This window comes from Anomalospiza imberbis, chromosome 14 (assembly GCF_031753505.1).
Source record: "Anomalospiza imberbis isolate Cuckoo-Finch-1a 21T00152 chromosome 14, ASM3175350v1, whole genome shotgun sequence".
Taxonomy (NCBI): domain Eukaryota; kingdom Metazoa; phylum Chordata; class Aves; order Passeriformes; family Viduidae; genus Anomalospiza; species Anomalospiza imberbis.
In genome coordinates, this window is record NC_089694.1 from 19372495 (window position 1) to 19387553 (window position 15059).

Consider the following 15059-nt stretch of genomic DNA (forward strand, 5'->3'; position numbering starts at 1 on the left):
CATAACCTGCCAGGCCCAGTGCGGGCCTAGTCCCCCTACGATGGCAGAGAGGTGATAGTGGCGTGGTGGTAGCAGCCCCGAGGCGGTCGCAGCTCCTCCGCCCGCCTGAGAGCCTGCCGCGGCACTCCGGGTCGGGCCGAGAGCGCTGCTCCCTCCGCCATCCCGTCACGGATGAGAGCCTATTTCCGGGACACTCCCTGGCGTAAAGGCGTGATGGGTCTGCGTCCTGATCTGCCCGTCAGAGCTGCGGCAACCATGTTCCGGGGCCTCGCGCTCCCCGCGCTGTACAGCATCCGGGGCTGGCTATATTCCAGACGCTGCATGTTGCAGTCCCTGTGTATGTTTCTTGGCCCCGCGTCCCGGTTTCCAGGCGGGCGCTCAGCGCGGCCGCCTCAGCTTCGGGCTCTGCCTTGTCCAGCGGGGGCCCGACGGCGGGCGGGACCGGCGACGGGAGCAGCGCCGGGAGCAAGCCTGCCATGCAGGTTCCGGGGCCAGCCGAGCGAGCCCCGCGGGCTGAATACCCTCTGCGCTTATGCAGGGGGCGGCCGCGCGGCGGCGCTGTCCCGGCTGTAGCTGAGCGGCCCCGAACCCTGGATAACTACCACTTTATGCAGGCGCTGTGCGGGCTTCGTGCTGCGATGTGCGGGCGGGGTGGCGGCTGAAGGGCCCCGAACCCTGGATAACTGTCAGTTTATGTAGGCGGCGGGCGGGGCCCGCGCTGCTATGCGCGGGCGGGGAGAGCTGCGGTAGCGGGCGGGGCGAGCCGGGCGGGGCGGCGGCACCACCACCATGTCGGAGGCGGCGGTGGCGGACACCCGGCGCCTCAACGCGAAGCCGCAGGACCTCACGGACGCGTACGGGCCGCCCAGCAACTTCCTCGAAATCGACATCTTCAACCCACAGACCGTGGGCATGGGCCGCGCCAGATACACCAGCTACGAGCTCCGCATGCGGGTGCGGCCCCCGTCGGGCCTGCGGGGCTGGGCTGCCCGGTGTGCGGGTGTGCGGCCCGGGGAGGGGCGGCAGCGCTCGGGACGCGGTGGCCGAGGGACGGCGGCCGGGTAGGGCCGGAGCGGTGCCGCTGTTGAGCAGCGGGGGGCGGAGGAGGCGAAGCCCCGGGCTGGGGCGAGCAGCGCGCCTGCGAGACTCAAGGTCAGAGCTGATGGCTTCGCTCGGCATCCAGCGGGGGCTGCTGCGCGCACGGACCGGGAGGTGCTGCCTCAGCAGGCTCCTTGTCCGTTCCCTCTGTCGAGCCCCGCTGGGTGGTTACTGAGCAGGGTACGGCTGCACGTAGCTGCTTATCTCAGGCGGAGAGCTGGGGGGCAGTAAGCTGGGACCTGCTCACACTGCATGCTGTCTGCTCTACCAAGAGCCCATGAGCTAGGAGCGTGCATAGCAGGCTGAGCAGAGTTCTCTTCATTGGGCCTTCAACGAGCTGAGCTGGGGACCCCTTCACAGCTCTGTGTCTGACAGATGGGAAAAGTCAAACTGAGCTTCCCCTAAAACAAGGTCCCTTTAGCATGTGTTGTGGTGCTGGTTTGACTTTTGTTTATAGCGTGATTTAACTGCTTAGTCTCCTCTGCCTTTCAGAAGAATTGGTGTTTGCTTTTTTTCTCCTGGTGCTTGACTCCCATCAGCCTGCAGGTGGCAATGGGAACCTCTTAGTCCCACTGAAACCTGCAGAGATGCTCTGAAAGCAGCTGAGTTTATTCCACAGACCTCAGAAGAACAGTTAATTGTGTTGCAGTAATATCTGAGTGCTGTCTATCAGAAGGTTTTGCTACCTCAGTTCCTGGAATGATTCAGGCTGTGTTGATGGGGTAAAGGTAAAAGTTAATGCAGGTGTCATTTGTTGGACTCCTGTGTCAGGGGAGAAATGTGAGGAATTGCTGCACCATTCTCCAGTGACACAAGATGGGCACGAAAAGCCTGTTTGGGTAGGTGCTCTGTTTTGGGAGAAGACTGTAGATAAGGTCTGGCCTTGAACAGTTGCTAGGACAAGAATTCCTCAGTTCTTCCATGGAGATGCCATTGTCAGGTCAGATATTCTTTTGCTCTGCAGGCTGCTGTGAAACTCTTGTAGATCACTTCAAAATGGTCTAAACTTGGGCCGGGGGGAAATCATTCTCCTGACAATCATATTGTCAGCACTGGTTCCAGTGTGTGCCCCTGGGAAGGGGACATGTTCCAGAAATGGTCACGCAAGGGAGAGGGAATGGCTGGCACTGAGTAGACTGGCTTGCATGGATCTGAAGGATTTTGGTGTTTGTGCTATCCTGAATAAGGAACTTGAGTGTTCCCATCATGTGTCCTCAGGAGGCTTGATTTCCTCACTGCTGCTTCAGGTTTCAGTTACATGTGTGGCTTCCAGAGCAACCTGCAGATAAACTGCTTTGCTTCATTACAGACAAACCTCCCCATCTTCAAATTGAAGGAGTCGTGTGTGAGGAGACGATACAGCGACTTTGAGTGGCTGAAGAATGAGCTGGAACGAGACAGTAAGGTGAGGCCTGGCTCAGACCTCCCTATTCCTTAAGCCAGAGTGTGGGAACAGTTGCAGCAGTAATCTTTGAGATTCCCAGAAGTGAGGCTGTGGTGGTGGATGTTGCACCCCAGACACTTAAATCCAGGGATTAAACTGAGGTTACTTTATTCTAGTTTGGTGCAAGGAGAAATCCCAACCAGATATTCTCAAGAGGTCACAAATGCACAAAAGTTTACTGGCAAAAATATAGAAAATTAAGGAATTTTGGCAAAGGAATAAATACACTTAGAAAACACTTATTATAACATTACTTAGCATTAATTTACTATTAACTTAGCATGAACTTATCCTACTTAACTTTGAAACCTTTAAAACCTTAAGATGCTATCTTACCAAAAAAGTTCCATGAAAAAAGAATTAGAAGAAAGAGAAAGACAGAAAAGATATAGAAAAACACATATAGCTACCAACTCCTAGGGTTCCAGCATGGGTGAGGTGGAAATTCCAGGAGAATGCAGGGGCCAGACAGCTCCCTCATGGGGGCTTTTAAGGCCCAGGGCCTTTGTGGCCTCCCTCCAAGGTGCAGCTTCTGGTCACTCGGGGGCTGGGTTAGCACTGCCCACAGTGTGTGATTGATGAACAGCTCTGCCCTGCCTGAGATGCTGGTTCTGGGCTGGGGATGGAGCGTTTCAATGTCGCCTTCACAAGACCTGATCTGCCCCTCCCACCAAACATACACACAGGCATTTGCCAAGCATCCCAAAATGCTTAGAGACATGAAACTTAGCCAGTGTCTGACAGTGGGCACGTTCTGCTCTATCCATGTGATGGCACTGGAGATGAGCATCAATCAGCAAAGGATATCTGCTTGCAGGTGGCTGTTCTGCTCATGGGGCGATTCTGTGCTTTCAGATTGTAGTGCCACCACTGCCTGGAAAAGCTTTGAAACGACAGCTTCCCTTCCGAGGAGATGAAGGCATCTTTGAGGAGTCTTTCATTGAGGAGCGGAGACAGGGCCTAGAACAGTTTATTAACAAGTAAGTTTGATGTCCTGGCTTTGCTGTGTGCTGCCTTTTTAGCTGTTGCTAGGCTGTGGGTTGACTGTGAGAGAGTCTTGAGTCTTGACCTGCTTCTGGCAGGTGCCAGTGCTTGAGGGTGGTGCCTGCAGCCATGTAATGAAACTGGAACTGGAACAAGTCCTGCCCTAAGTGGGGGTTGTGCTTTGTGCTCTCTCCTGAGAGCATAGTGAGTATTAGCAGAACAGCTCTGCTACAGAGACCCACCAACATGGCACTGTTGGTTCAGGGCAAGGCCTGGAAGGGAACAGCCTGTGCTCAAGCACCTCTTACTGGTCCTGTTGCAGAGCGATGCATGACCTTGGGCTGAGCACGGTGCAGGTGTGCTGAGCTGGCTGCCTGACTCCCTCCTGCACATATCAGAGGCGTGGGGGTCTTGGAGGCAGCTGTGCTAACCTCCACATCTGATTTTCTTCCAGAATTGCTGGACACCCACTGGCACAGAACGAGCGCTGCTTACATATGTTCCTGCAAGAGGAGACTATTGATAGGAATTACGTCCCAGGGAAAGTGCGCCAGTAGGAGCACCTGGCACTGTCTTTCTCCATTCCACCCTCCCTCCTGCAAAAATGACATTTATTTTTACACTAAATCTGTCTTCTCTGAACCAGCTTTTCCTCTCTTGAACCTCCCAGTTTGTTCAGTATTTTCCTCTTTTGTAACTGGCAGCAGTTTGTTCTACTGGGCTGTGGTCGTGGCCTAAAGATGTGAAGATTTATGCAAGTGAGCGTGTTGTCCCACGGCTAGGGGCAGATGTGGATAGGTGTGGAGCAGGAAATTGCTAATGGTATTCTGGTGTAGGAGCTGCCTCTCTCCCTGTACAGGAAGATATGAGATGACCTTCACTCCCTTGTCTGTGCAGCCCCAAGCATCTCTGCAGGAGACTTTGAAGAATAGCAGTTGTCATGTTGGTCAGTGATTATATCAGGTATTAGAGATTTAGTAAGGTTTACCCAAACCAGTGAGTAGGTGCCTGGCTGTGTCAGTATGTCATCCATCCCATTCACCCTGCATGAAACCCCCATTCTTCACTGTCTGGAAGTGCTGAGGCCCAACACCTACTCAAACCCCGCTATCAGCCTCCTGCATTACAGACCTATTTGGTGTATTTGTGCCTCCTTCTTTCTAAGGTGCTGCTGGCAGCTCGAGGGGTTTCCATCCCATGTGCTCTCATGATGCTCTTTGTGGGCCATTTGGCATGTGGAAGATGGGATAGTCTGGGCTGTAGCCACATGTGCTGTGATGCATTGGTGCAGAGTTTAAGAAATATCACAGCCTGCTGGGCTGGTGTTGCCTGCAGCACCCTGCTCAGCTGAGCCTAGTGACCTTATCCTGGGCCCCAGCAGCTGGGAGGAGCAGACTGTCTGGCTGAGGAGGAGCAAGAGAAAGCTGGTGGGAGCAGTTGTGGCATGCATCTGTGCTGGCTGCCACTGGAGGAGCCCAGCAGTGGGGCCCGGAGTGAGGCCACCTCTCCAGAAAGGGACAACTAAATGGGCAGTCAGTCCTAGGTTAGACATAGCTCATGAAGCAGGAGAAGTGGCAGTGGCTCTTTGTGTGTTCTCCCCTGTTCTGCAATGAGCTAGGCAGTCACTTGTGTGAAAGTGAGAAATATGACTGGTCAGGGAAGTGTTCAGAGCTTCAGGGGACAATGAGGCTGTGACCTGCTGCAGCAGAAGTGTCCTTTGGAGGCTCCCCCAGCTGTGATGAGTGAGGTTGGGCCTCAGCTTGGGGGCTCCTCAGGTCAAGGCTGGCTGGTTTATAAGTGCTTGGTCACTTTGTTGTGGCACAGCTGAGCCTTTCTTGGAGCACAGGCCTACAGTGGATGCCCTCCCGTTCCTGCCAGGCACGGTCCCCGAGGCCCTCCCTACTCTCCTCTGTTTTCTGGTGAGGAGCTGGTACTGCTGGGCGAGAGGTGGCTCCTGGGGAGAAGTCGCCGAAAGCGCGAGGGAGCTGCTCGGGGGGCTGGCTCGGCCCAGAAAGGCCGTGGGGCAGCGCGGAGCCTGGTGCCGGTGGAGGCGGCCGTGGCCTCGGAGGGGCTCGGTCCCCGCTTCCCGCTGCCGCCAGTCGCGCTCGGGGCGGCTCCTTCCCCTGCCCTGCGCGGGGCTGCCATCCATCCAGCTGTCTGCACCCTGTCCAGTGTAACGTCCCGGTGCCGTTCGCATTAAACCACTGTGAAGCCAATTGTCTGCCTGGTCCTGGGGGCTACCGGGACGGGGGAACAGCGGGGAGAGAGCGAGCACCGGCGAGGGGGCGGCAGAGCTGCCGGGATGGAGGGGCACCGGCGGGGCGGGGCGGGGGGACCGCCGGCAGAGGACGGACACGGGCGGGGCGGGAGAACGGCCGGAGCAGAGCGGGCCCGGGCGGGGCTCTCCTCCCTGCTTCTCCCCGGCGGTTGCGAGGCGCGATGTGGCTGTCGGAGCCGCGGGCCGACTCCGGCTCGCTAGATTGCCCTGACCTGCTGCAGGACGTCCAGCACCTGAACTCGCCGTCCAGCCCGCTTTACTTCAGCTTCTTCGAGGAAGAGTGTCGCGCCATCGCCGCCAGCCTGCACCTCGGGGCGGCCGCGGAGCCCTCGCCGGGCCCGGGGGAGCTCAGCGGGCTGCAGCCCAGGCCCGCCGGACCCACCACCTCCACGCCGCTGCCGCTCCCGAGCTACGGGCGGGTCCGAGACTCGGGCGCGGCCGATTGCGAGGCCGCTGCTGCCCCTGGCCCGGCCCCAAGGGAGCCCGGGTGCCTCCCGCAGCCCGCGGCCGGCGGCGGCCCCAGCGCCCGCCCCGCTCTGTCGCGGCGGGCTCGGCGCGGTTCCAGGCAGCCCTCCGGCGGCGGCCCCGGCAGCCCTGCCCGCTCCCCGGACCGCGGCAGGCTCGCTCTCCCCCGCACACGGGCCTCGCTGGGGCTGCAGCTCCCCGCGGCCGGCACAGGGCGCGGCGCCCGGGAAAAGCGGCTCCTCCGGCCCCCAGGTAAGCGGGGTCACGGTGGGGAGCCCGGGCACGGACACCGCCCTCCCGGCGCTGCAGAACCCTCTCTCTCCCCCAGGGTGTGGCAGGCACATGCCTCTCTCTCTCAGGATTTTTTCATAGAGGAGCACAGAGAGAAGAAAGAGAACTATTTCTGCTCCTTGTTTTTCTCATGTGGAATGTGTTTGGAGAATTGCTTACCTGGGGTGATTGCTTGATTGGATTTTGGTGAGGATTATTTGAGCCTGATGGCCAATCCAATCCACCTGTGGCTGGACTCTCAGAGAGGGTCGCGAGTTGTGAGTTAGATATGGTAGTTAGAAAAAGCAGATATGTAGTTTTAGTATCTCCTTTAAATAGTGTATTAATGTATTATAGTATAGTTATATTAAATCAGCCTTCTGAACTGGAGTCAGACGTCATCATTTCTTCCCACTGGCTTCACCTGCATTTTCAATATCCAGGGACCAAGCTCAAGCTGACATCGCCTGCCAGGTCCAGGCTTCAACGTGCCAGCGGGGCTTCGCAGCAGGCACAGCCTTCCAGAATTCCCAAACTCGCCTCCCGGGACAGAGAGATGAAAAGTAATTCTGCACCTGTCAGTTGCATCACGCGAAGCAGGGAAGCACGTGGGTTAGGGTGCTGCAGCTAGAAGGGAGACGGGGAAGGGCTTGGGCTGCAGCCTGGCTGGGGACAGGGCATGGGGAGTGGAGAGTCCACGGGAGCGGCACAAGTAGGAGCCTAGGAAATATTCTCATAGCCCGAGGGGTGTGTTAACACTGTCTGGCCTCCAGCCTGTGTGGGCTGGCAGCCTGTTGACTTTGAAGCCTTCATCTCGTGGTTTTGTGGGGTCACAGTGTACTGGTGCCTGTGCGCCTAGGGTAGGCGGCCTGGCTGAACCCCGGGCTGCCTGAAGAAGGTGTAATGGAGCTGCTTGGGAATAGCAGCCTCTGTGTTTAACTGTTCACTACAGCTGCTGCCAAGGTTAGGAGTCCTGAACAACCCTCCTCAAGGCTCTCTGTGGAAATTCCTACCATGGCTTCCCGCTCCTCACTGCAGCCTCCAGAAAAAGTGATTCCATCCAAGTGTTTTTGCTTCAGTAAAGGTGAGTCTTGGCAGAAGTCTCAGAAGCTGCAGATTCATGGGAGAGAGACGCTGCTGCCGTAGGAAGAATGTTCAGGTCTTGGCTGCAGGGTCAAAGCTGATCCTGGGGAAAGGACTGTGGGGGTGACTGCATGTACTTGGGACTCAGATGTTCTGGTCGGAAAGCAAAACCAGTGAGAGACTCCAAGTCAGGAATACAGTTTTTTAGGAAAAGGGAAAAGAAACAAAATCCATGCAATAATACAAAAGAAAAACCACTGAGAGAGTCAGAATACAACCTGACACCCCTTTGGCCAGTGTGTTGGTAGCAGTCCAAACTGGAGTGGCTGCAGTCCTCCTGGAGTGGCAGATGTGGTTGTGTTGGAGGAGTGATCCTGTAGAAGGGTGTAATCTTCCTCTGACGGTCTAGTGAGAAACCCCAAGCCGTTCCTCTTGGGAACCTGTGGAAAGGCTGCCTCTCTGCCCAAAAGTCCCAGAATATATCTAGGCGGGGATGCTTAGCTCCTCCCCACCCTGGGCGAAGCATCTCACAATGGGCTGATGTCATTCTGAGTCATGGGTGGGTCCTTCATCACCTGTTAAACAGAAAGGGCTCCTGGACGGAGTTATCTCTGAGTCATGTGGCAACACATTGATGGGCCCATTAACAGGAGATAAGGAAAACTGCCCACTTAACAGAAGACAACTGCTACACAGATGGCAATAGAGAACATCTTGCTTCTCAATCTGGGACATCCGAGGAGGGGTGGTGAAGTGAAGAGCAAGCCAGGCTAGGTGAAGCCCTTTCTCTCTTTTCCTGGAGAGGCATCCAGCAAAGAACCTGAACAAATCTGGTGCTCGAGGCTTGTTCGCAGGAGAGGGAGTGGCTGTGGTCATTCAGGGCACTCTCTTAGCAGGGGTTGATGCTCTTTCTTTTCCCTTCCTGGGTCTCACTTCAGGATCAACTACACAGGAGCTGGTGTGCAATAGAACCCAAGAGCTGAAGGAAAATGGTGAGAGCAAAGAAAGGCTGGTTGCAGCAAGCATTGTCTTGGGAGCAGGTAAACAGTATGGAGGTGTAGATTATTGCCTTGTGTTGTGGGGGATGTGGAGAAACACAGGCAGCTGCTTATTGGGCAATGCTGCTCCCCAAATGAGCCCTGGCTGACCAGGTTTGGCCTGGTTGAGGGTGCTCCAGCCTGTGCTGCAGGCAGGGGGTGCTGCCTTTACAGGAACTGCAGCTGGGCAGCCTGCTGTCCTGAGCCCTGCAGAGGGAGGGGAAGCGAGGAGGCTCTCCCCACTCTGCTGCGACAGCCTGTCCCACCCTGTCCGGGCAGCTGTCTGACCTTATTGTGAGAGCAGACTCCTAGCAGGAGCCCAGAGCTGCTGGGAGCAAGGCCATGCAGGAACGCTTTCTCCCAGCAGCACCCATGCAGGTCAAGCCAGTAGCAGCTGTTGGGCTGGAAGTGCTGGGAGACTTCTGACTGTCTTGGACAGGTTCTGTCCTTCCCTGATCGGGAGCAGCTCTGTGGCCAGGTTGAAGAACAACTGAGGATGGCAGGTTTATAGTGCTGGTACCTCTCTACACAGGTATAAAAGACCAGACATGGGTGTGTGCAGAGTCCTCTTTGTCCAGAGAGCTGGCCCCTGGCCTGACTTCACGGTGTGAAGATACAGTCCCTGCTGAGCAGGTACGAGCTAGTTGTGTCCTGTCACCATGGAGCACTGTTCAGTCTCTGGCTTGGGCCAGCTATGCCAGAGGTAGGAGATGATGAGACCTGGACCTGCCAATTTCTGGCTGGCATTTGAGCTGTTTCATCCTTTCTCTGGGGCTTACACAAGACCATGGGCATTATTTTTATGGCTTTACCATTTCTCCATGCTCAGGGGCCTGCAGGCTTCTGTCCAGTTAGATTTTCTAAGGGCTTTTTGAAACACACAAACTTCCTGTGGCTTGTGTTGTCACTTTTTATATGTTGTGACATGTAGGACATGGCGCCAGGATGGGGTGTGCAGAGCCTGCAAGATGAATCTCCAAGTTAGGAAATCTCCTACCTACAAAATAAATTTATGCATTTTCCAGCAGTTTTAGGGCTCTTCGCTTTGTGGCTGCAGCCAGCCAAAGGCATTCTTGTTTCCCACGGGTGCTGGCAGATGCTTGCTACAGCGGCTCCTTTGCCAGGCACTGCTCCTGTGATGGATGTGCCCTGGCGGTGGTCCCCAGGGTGTTGGGCTTGGAGTGTTGGATGGGCTGCAGTGCTCCTCCAGAGGATGGGCTGTGCTGTGGCTGTGTTGTGGTGGGGGTGCAACTCCCTGCATCACACTTGCCCCCTGCTCTTGCCAGTCTGCAGGTGATCAGCTGTCCCAGGAACTCAAGCATGTGAAGAAAGAGCTGGAGCAAGTGAAGGCTGAGCTTGGTACGTGTTCTGAGGACTGCAGGACACCTGCAGTCCAGGTGACATCCCCTGCTTGTACCTGGAGCCCAGGACCTGCAGCTCCATGGGAGTGGAGCTGGCTTCATGTTTAGGGGGTAGAGCAGGATCTCAGCTGCTGCCCTAGAGAGTCTGGGTGTGAAGTATTTAGGATGGGCTGAGCACATACCTTCTTGCCTCCTGTCTGCAGCTGACAAGATTGCCCAGTGTGAAGCCTATCAGCAGACAATCTCCTCCTTGCAGGCTCAGCTCAGAGCAGCAGGTATGTTCCCTCACTGTGGTGAGCCCTTGCTTCTGGGCAAGCTGCAGGGACACTCCCTTGAGGGCTGCGAGGTGGAAGGGGTACAGCTCATGGCCTTTCCCAGGGGTCAGGTGGTAAGTGCCAGAAGCACTACTGCTTTGATGTTGCTGTTGCTTCCTGACAGGAAAGAGTCCTATTTTCAGACAGGAATCTGTCTGAAAGATGCAGCAGTGTTCAACGGTGGTGACCTGGGGAGAGACTGACAGCTGGGACATGGGGACAGACAACAGCCATTGTCCAGCTGCGCGAGCCTCCGGGCTAGTGATAGATGCGGAGCTCTTGAATGAATTAATTTTCAACTCCTTGTATGTAAAATAAAGGTGTCTTTTGCAGTGGTGCTTGCGGTCTGCTTTGGTAGAGGCAATGCTCAGTGCTGCCCACTGATGGAACAGGGCAGGTCTGTGCTTGGCTATGGCTGGTTTTGCTCAGCCAGAGGTTTGAGGTCTGTTACAAGAAGGAGTGGGTGCTGGTGGATGGAGCTACAGTGTGACTCTTGGGAAGCATTTCTGGACAAAACTGATGCTTCCAGGTGGAATGGTGGTAGGCAGCTGTATGGGCAGGTTTCTTCCTTAGACCACCTTCACATTGGATGTGGGAAAAGCCAATGCTGGCTGATGGCACATTAGATTTCTGCAGCTTTTGGCTATTTATTACTGTTTTATTATCAGTGGCTGTGTGTGACATTCACATTCTCTGGACAGAGAGACATAATTCTGTCTCTCAGGATTTCTTGGAGAAGCACAGACAGAAGAAGAGAAAACAATATTTATCTGCTCCTTTGTTTTCCCCAGGTGCAATGTGGTATGGAGATTGTTTACCTGAAGTGATTGCTTGTCTGGATTCTGGTGAAGGTTGTTTGGGTTCAATGGCCAATTGGATCCAGCTGTGTCTCGGACTCAGCAGAGTCACGAGTTTTGTTAGATATGTAAGAAGTAAGTCTGTAGAATAGGATAGTATCTCTTTAAAGAGTATATTAATATAATATAGTATAGTTGTAATAAAGCTATCCTTCAGCCTTCTGATCTGGAGCCAGACATCATCATTTCTTCCCTGAGCCAGGGGGCCATGTTTTTACTATAACTGGGGGGAACGTGGTGGGAAGCAGCGCTTGGGACTCAGTCTAGTCTCTCACTGTTCCTGCAGGCTGGTGCTGGGAGCCCTGCTCTGCTGCCTTCTCTCTGTGGTCGGTTGATGCAGGTGCCTTCTTGCACTGCCTTGTGTCTGGGTGAGGCACTGGAGAGTGCCCTGGTGCTGGAGAGTGCCCTGAGGCTGGGTTGGGAAGGCTGGCCTGTTCCTGCTCCCGTTATTTCTGGGTGGTGTTCCTGGCTGCCTTGGAATGAGCATTCCCAGGTAGCCCACACTGCTTCCTGGGGTACTGCTGTGGACTGTGCACAGGGCTGGCTGCACAGGGAAGCCGTGTTGGCTGCCTCCCAGCCCTGTTTGGCATTTGGTTGCTGGGGCAGCTCCAGTGCTGGCACAATCTGCAGCAGAGAGCTGCTGTGTGTGTGTGAGAGCTGCATGCTGTGTGTTCCCTGTACATGCATGGTGAAGATAAATTCTTGGTGCAGGTACTAAGGGAGTTGACTCGAAAAAATGCCCTGCTATTTGTAAACAGAGAGGCACTTGTGGGTGAAGCTGGACTCGATGGTCCTTATGGGTCCCTTCCAATCTGAAATACTCTCATGTTTCAGTTGTGGAAGGTGGTGGGGGCATCCAAGGACTGATGTGGATCTATTTCTGCAGGGCTTCTGGCCCCCTTTATGGGCTGGAGCCATCTCCTACTCTCCTTTGATGCTGGCTATGTGTGCCTTGCCACTATTTGCCTTCCTGCTGCTCCTGTTGAGACATGCACTTGGCTTGTTCCATGCCTCTGCCTGCTCCGCCTGCTCCCAGCCCTTGGCCTGTGCTACTGGATCAGGGCCCTGGATGATGGGAGTGGGGAGCAGTAAGACTGGGAGGTGAGGACAGGACAATGGGAAGACACATGTGGAGCTGCACATGAGGTCTGGGAGCTGGAGACATGTTCTGGTGTCCTGATGCTGCTCCTTTCTGGAAACTACCTCCCAACGCCTGATGTTGCAAGAGGGTTTCTGATAATAGAGAAATAATATCATCTGCCCCCTCACTGTTCTGGGTACCCAGTGTCTGTTTGTCTGGGTCAGGGTGACCTTGCTTAAAGTCCTGCTGTGCCCGTGGTGCTGCCTCTCCTGCCTGAGAACATTCTCAGCGATGGTGCTGTCCAGGTGGGTCCTTGCCTACAGCTGGCAGTCCTGCAAGGAGAGGGAAGTGCCTGAGTGCTAACAGAAATGCTGCTGTCTGCCCCTTGAACTTACTTCGTTGTGAGGTCAGAGAGGAAAGGGAGGTTGTGGAACTGCAGTTCCTCGATTCTGAGAAGCGGGGGCAGAGCTTGCGTCACTGCCAGTTAGAAGCATGAGTTAGTGTTTCCATCACCCCGTATTCCCGACGTTTGCCCTGCTGGAGGATGCGGGGGAGGCAGCTGCGTAGTGCTCCTGCCTGCTCTGCTTCCCTCCGCTCTGCAAGCTTTTTGCCTCGATAGCGGCGCCGGAGCAGGGCACTGCCAATTGTTATAAATGAAAAATGATCCAGCCAAATTTAAAAAATTAAAAGAATTTATTGTAGCAATAGAGATCTAACTTAGCCAGCCACACGGAAAAGGACAGTGCCGAGCCCGGGATCGGCGCTGGGTGCAAGACACAGAGATCAGCCTCAGCAGAGGTTTCACTTTATGCCTCCACACCACCATCCTGGTACAAGCCATTTTCATAGGGAAAATTTTGCCTGAAGCCAGGATTTCGGCATTCAGTCCTTTGTTTCATTCAAAGTCCCATAAGTTGATGAGATTTCCTTCTCAGCGACAAGGCAGAAAAATTCGAAGTCCGGTGTCGTGGAAACTCTTGATGAAATTTACGGGAACAGAGGGGATGATTCTGATGTCCGTCTCGGGTCGTTCACGCGATGATCAGCGCCTGGGTGTCTCCGTATCGCCTCAGATAAGGCCCATCTCCTGGCAGCCACATCCCCTTGCTTGTAAATCAGGTTTCAACACACACTTAGTTTTGCCTGAGAAGGGGGGGGGGGCTTCTAATGCCAAAGGGTACATTCTAACAACTATTTAATATTATATGTATATCATGCAAAAAAATGGCGCGAATTATACCTGTTACATAGAACACCAATGATGCCAGCGAGGGGCTGGCTTGCCTCTCTGTGAGCTACGGCTTTGAATGGGCGCTCACGACACGCGAGCACTGGATTGCATCAGGCGCGGCCTGCTGACAGGCGGGTCCCAGGCTGCGTGCTGGAGAGGATGGTGCTGGCCCCTGCCTCTCTCCTGGCTGCCGAGCAGTTCTCCCAGGACTGGCGTTTCCCATCACTTTGAGCTGCCTGCTGCTCCCAGAACTGAGGGGGCAGTAGCGGAGCGCACGGAGGCCGGGGTAGAGTCACAAGCCGCGGGCTGAGCTCCGCTCGCAGCCCCTGTAGCCGGGCTGGCCTCGCTCCCAGCCGCGGCGGGGCAAGGCCGGGGCAGGCTCTGTTCTCATGGCACATCTGGACTCGGGGGACCCTCAGCCGCCCCCTCCGTGGCCTTTCCCGAGGGAGCAAGGTGCCTCGCCCTGGTCTCGGAGCTGCCGCCCGCAGCAGCCGCACTCCCGCCGGCCGAGCCGTGCCTCGCCCCGGTGCCATTTGTCACTGGAGTTTATATTTGGAAAACGAGCGCGGGAACCCGGGCGCGGGTGGAGCTGGGAGGAATGCCCGCTCCAATCCCCTCCAATGCCCGTTCAGCTCTACCTGCTCTCCGCCTCCGCCCCTGGGGCTTTGGGTGAAAGCTGCTGAACGCCTGTTCCCGCCTCCCATTAGTACTAGTACATCGGGGGCGCAACTCGCCCTCTCTATGCTCCAGGCCCGGCGGAGAACGGAGCTGCGTTCAGCTGAAGGGGATCGCACGGGGGCGAGCCGCGCCGCGCCGCTGGTGAGTGATGGCGGGCGCTGCCGCCGGACCGGAGCGGCTTGGCGCAACCGGTGCCGCTGTTGCATCAGCTGCCGCCAGCCCGCACGTGGCCGGTCCTGCCGCGGGGCCGCGCTGGGCTTCTGCCATACCCGCGGCATCGCCGGGCTCCGCGGGGAGACGGAGCATGACTGGCACTCCTCGGGACCGGAGATGCCCCCGCGGGGTCTAAGGCAGTGGTCCCGAGCTAACAGCTTCCCACGCCTTCGCCGAGTCGCGGCGGGATCCGATGGCTACCGGGCTGCGGTAGGCACCGGGATGCAGCGGGAGGCTCCGGCTGCCGCCTGACTCGTGCGGATCTCGAGTCGGGTACTGGAGATAACTTGGAACAATTGAGCAGCACTGGGGAAGGCAGCTACTTGTTGCACTTGGGGTCAAGGCTGGATGTGAGACGTGCCAGCACGGGAGGAGATTTATCAAGAAGCAGGATGGTTTGCTGGTTATGGGGAAACAGCCGAGTTGGTGGCTGTCACTGTGATCCTGATAATCCTCTATGGAAATGGTCACAAAGTTATTCTTGTGTGCTTAGGCCGATACATGTAGTGTGGCGTGCGGTCCTGGGCACCTGTATGCAGCGTTCTCACTTTCTCGATGAAGGGAGAAGCCGGCAGGGAGAATACACTGGCGGGTGGGTGGTTCAGCAGGCAGAGGTGCCAGCTGTGGCCGTGGGCATGGGCATTGGGAACCACTTTCCTTCCTCT

General features: G+C 56.0%; 2 protein-coding genes across 2 annotated transcripts; both read left to right on the forward strand.

Moving 5' to 3' along the window:
* Positions 1 to 730: 730 nt before the first annotated feature.
* On the forward strand, positions 731 to 5742 carry SNX12 (sorting nexin 12). The gene is made up of 4 exons (XM_068205343.1): positions 731 to 954; positions 2408 to 2503; positions 3398 to 3522; positions 3981 to 5742. Exons 1-4 carry the CDS (start codon positions 790 to 792, stop codon positions 4081 to 4083), a joined length of 489 nt encoding a protein of 162 aa, XP_068061444.1. The 5' UTR covers positions 731 to 789; the 3' UTR covers positions 4084 to 5742.
* Positions 5743 to 5864: 122 nt separating this feature from the next.
* On the forward strand, positions 5865 to 10666 carry LOC137482760 (uncharacterized). The gene is made up of 8 exons (XM_068205341.1): positions 5865 to 6521; positions 6983 to 7147; positions 7492 to 7623; positions 8561 to 8662; positions 9192 to 9292; positions 9946 to 10018; positions 10224 to 10295; positions 10482 to 10666. The coding sequence occupies exons 1-8, from the start codon at positions 5966 to 5968 to the stop codon at positions 10535 to 10537; spliced, it is 1257 nt and encodes a 418-aa protein (XP_068061442.1). The 5' UTR covers positions 5865 to 5965; the 3' UTR covers positions 10538 to 10666.
* The last annotated feature ends 4393 nt before the right edge of the window (positions 10667 to 15059 follow it).

Coding starts and splice junctions, on each gene's coding strand:
- SNX12 (XM_068205343.1), top strand. CDS start 790: ATGTCGGAGGCGGCGGTGGCGGACACCCGGCGCCTCAACGCGAAGCCG. Junction 955..2,407: donor GCTACGAGCTCCGCATGCGG/GTGCGGCCCCCG, acceptor GCTTCATTACAG/ACAAACCTCCCCATCTTCAA. Junction 2,504..3,397: donor AGCTGGAACGAGACAGTAAG/GTGAGGCCTGGC, acceptor CTGTGCTTTCAG/ATTGTAGTGCCACCACTGCC.
- LOC137482760 (XM_068205341.1), top strand. CDS start 5,966: ATGTGGCTGTCGGAGCCGCGGGCCGACTCCGGCTCGCTAGATTGCCCT. Junction 7,624..8,560: donor GTGTTTTTGCTTCAGTAAAG/GTGAGTCTTGGC, acceptor GTCTCACTTCAG/GATCAACTACACAGGAGCTG. Junction 10,019..10,223: donor GCAAGTGAAGGCTGAGCTTG/GTACGTGTTCTG, acceptor TCCTGTCTGCAG/CTGACAAGATTGCCCAGTGT.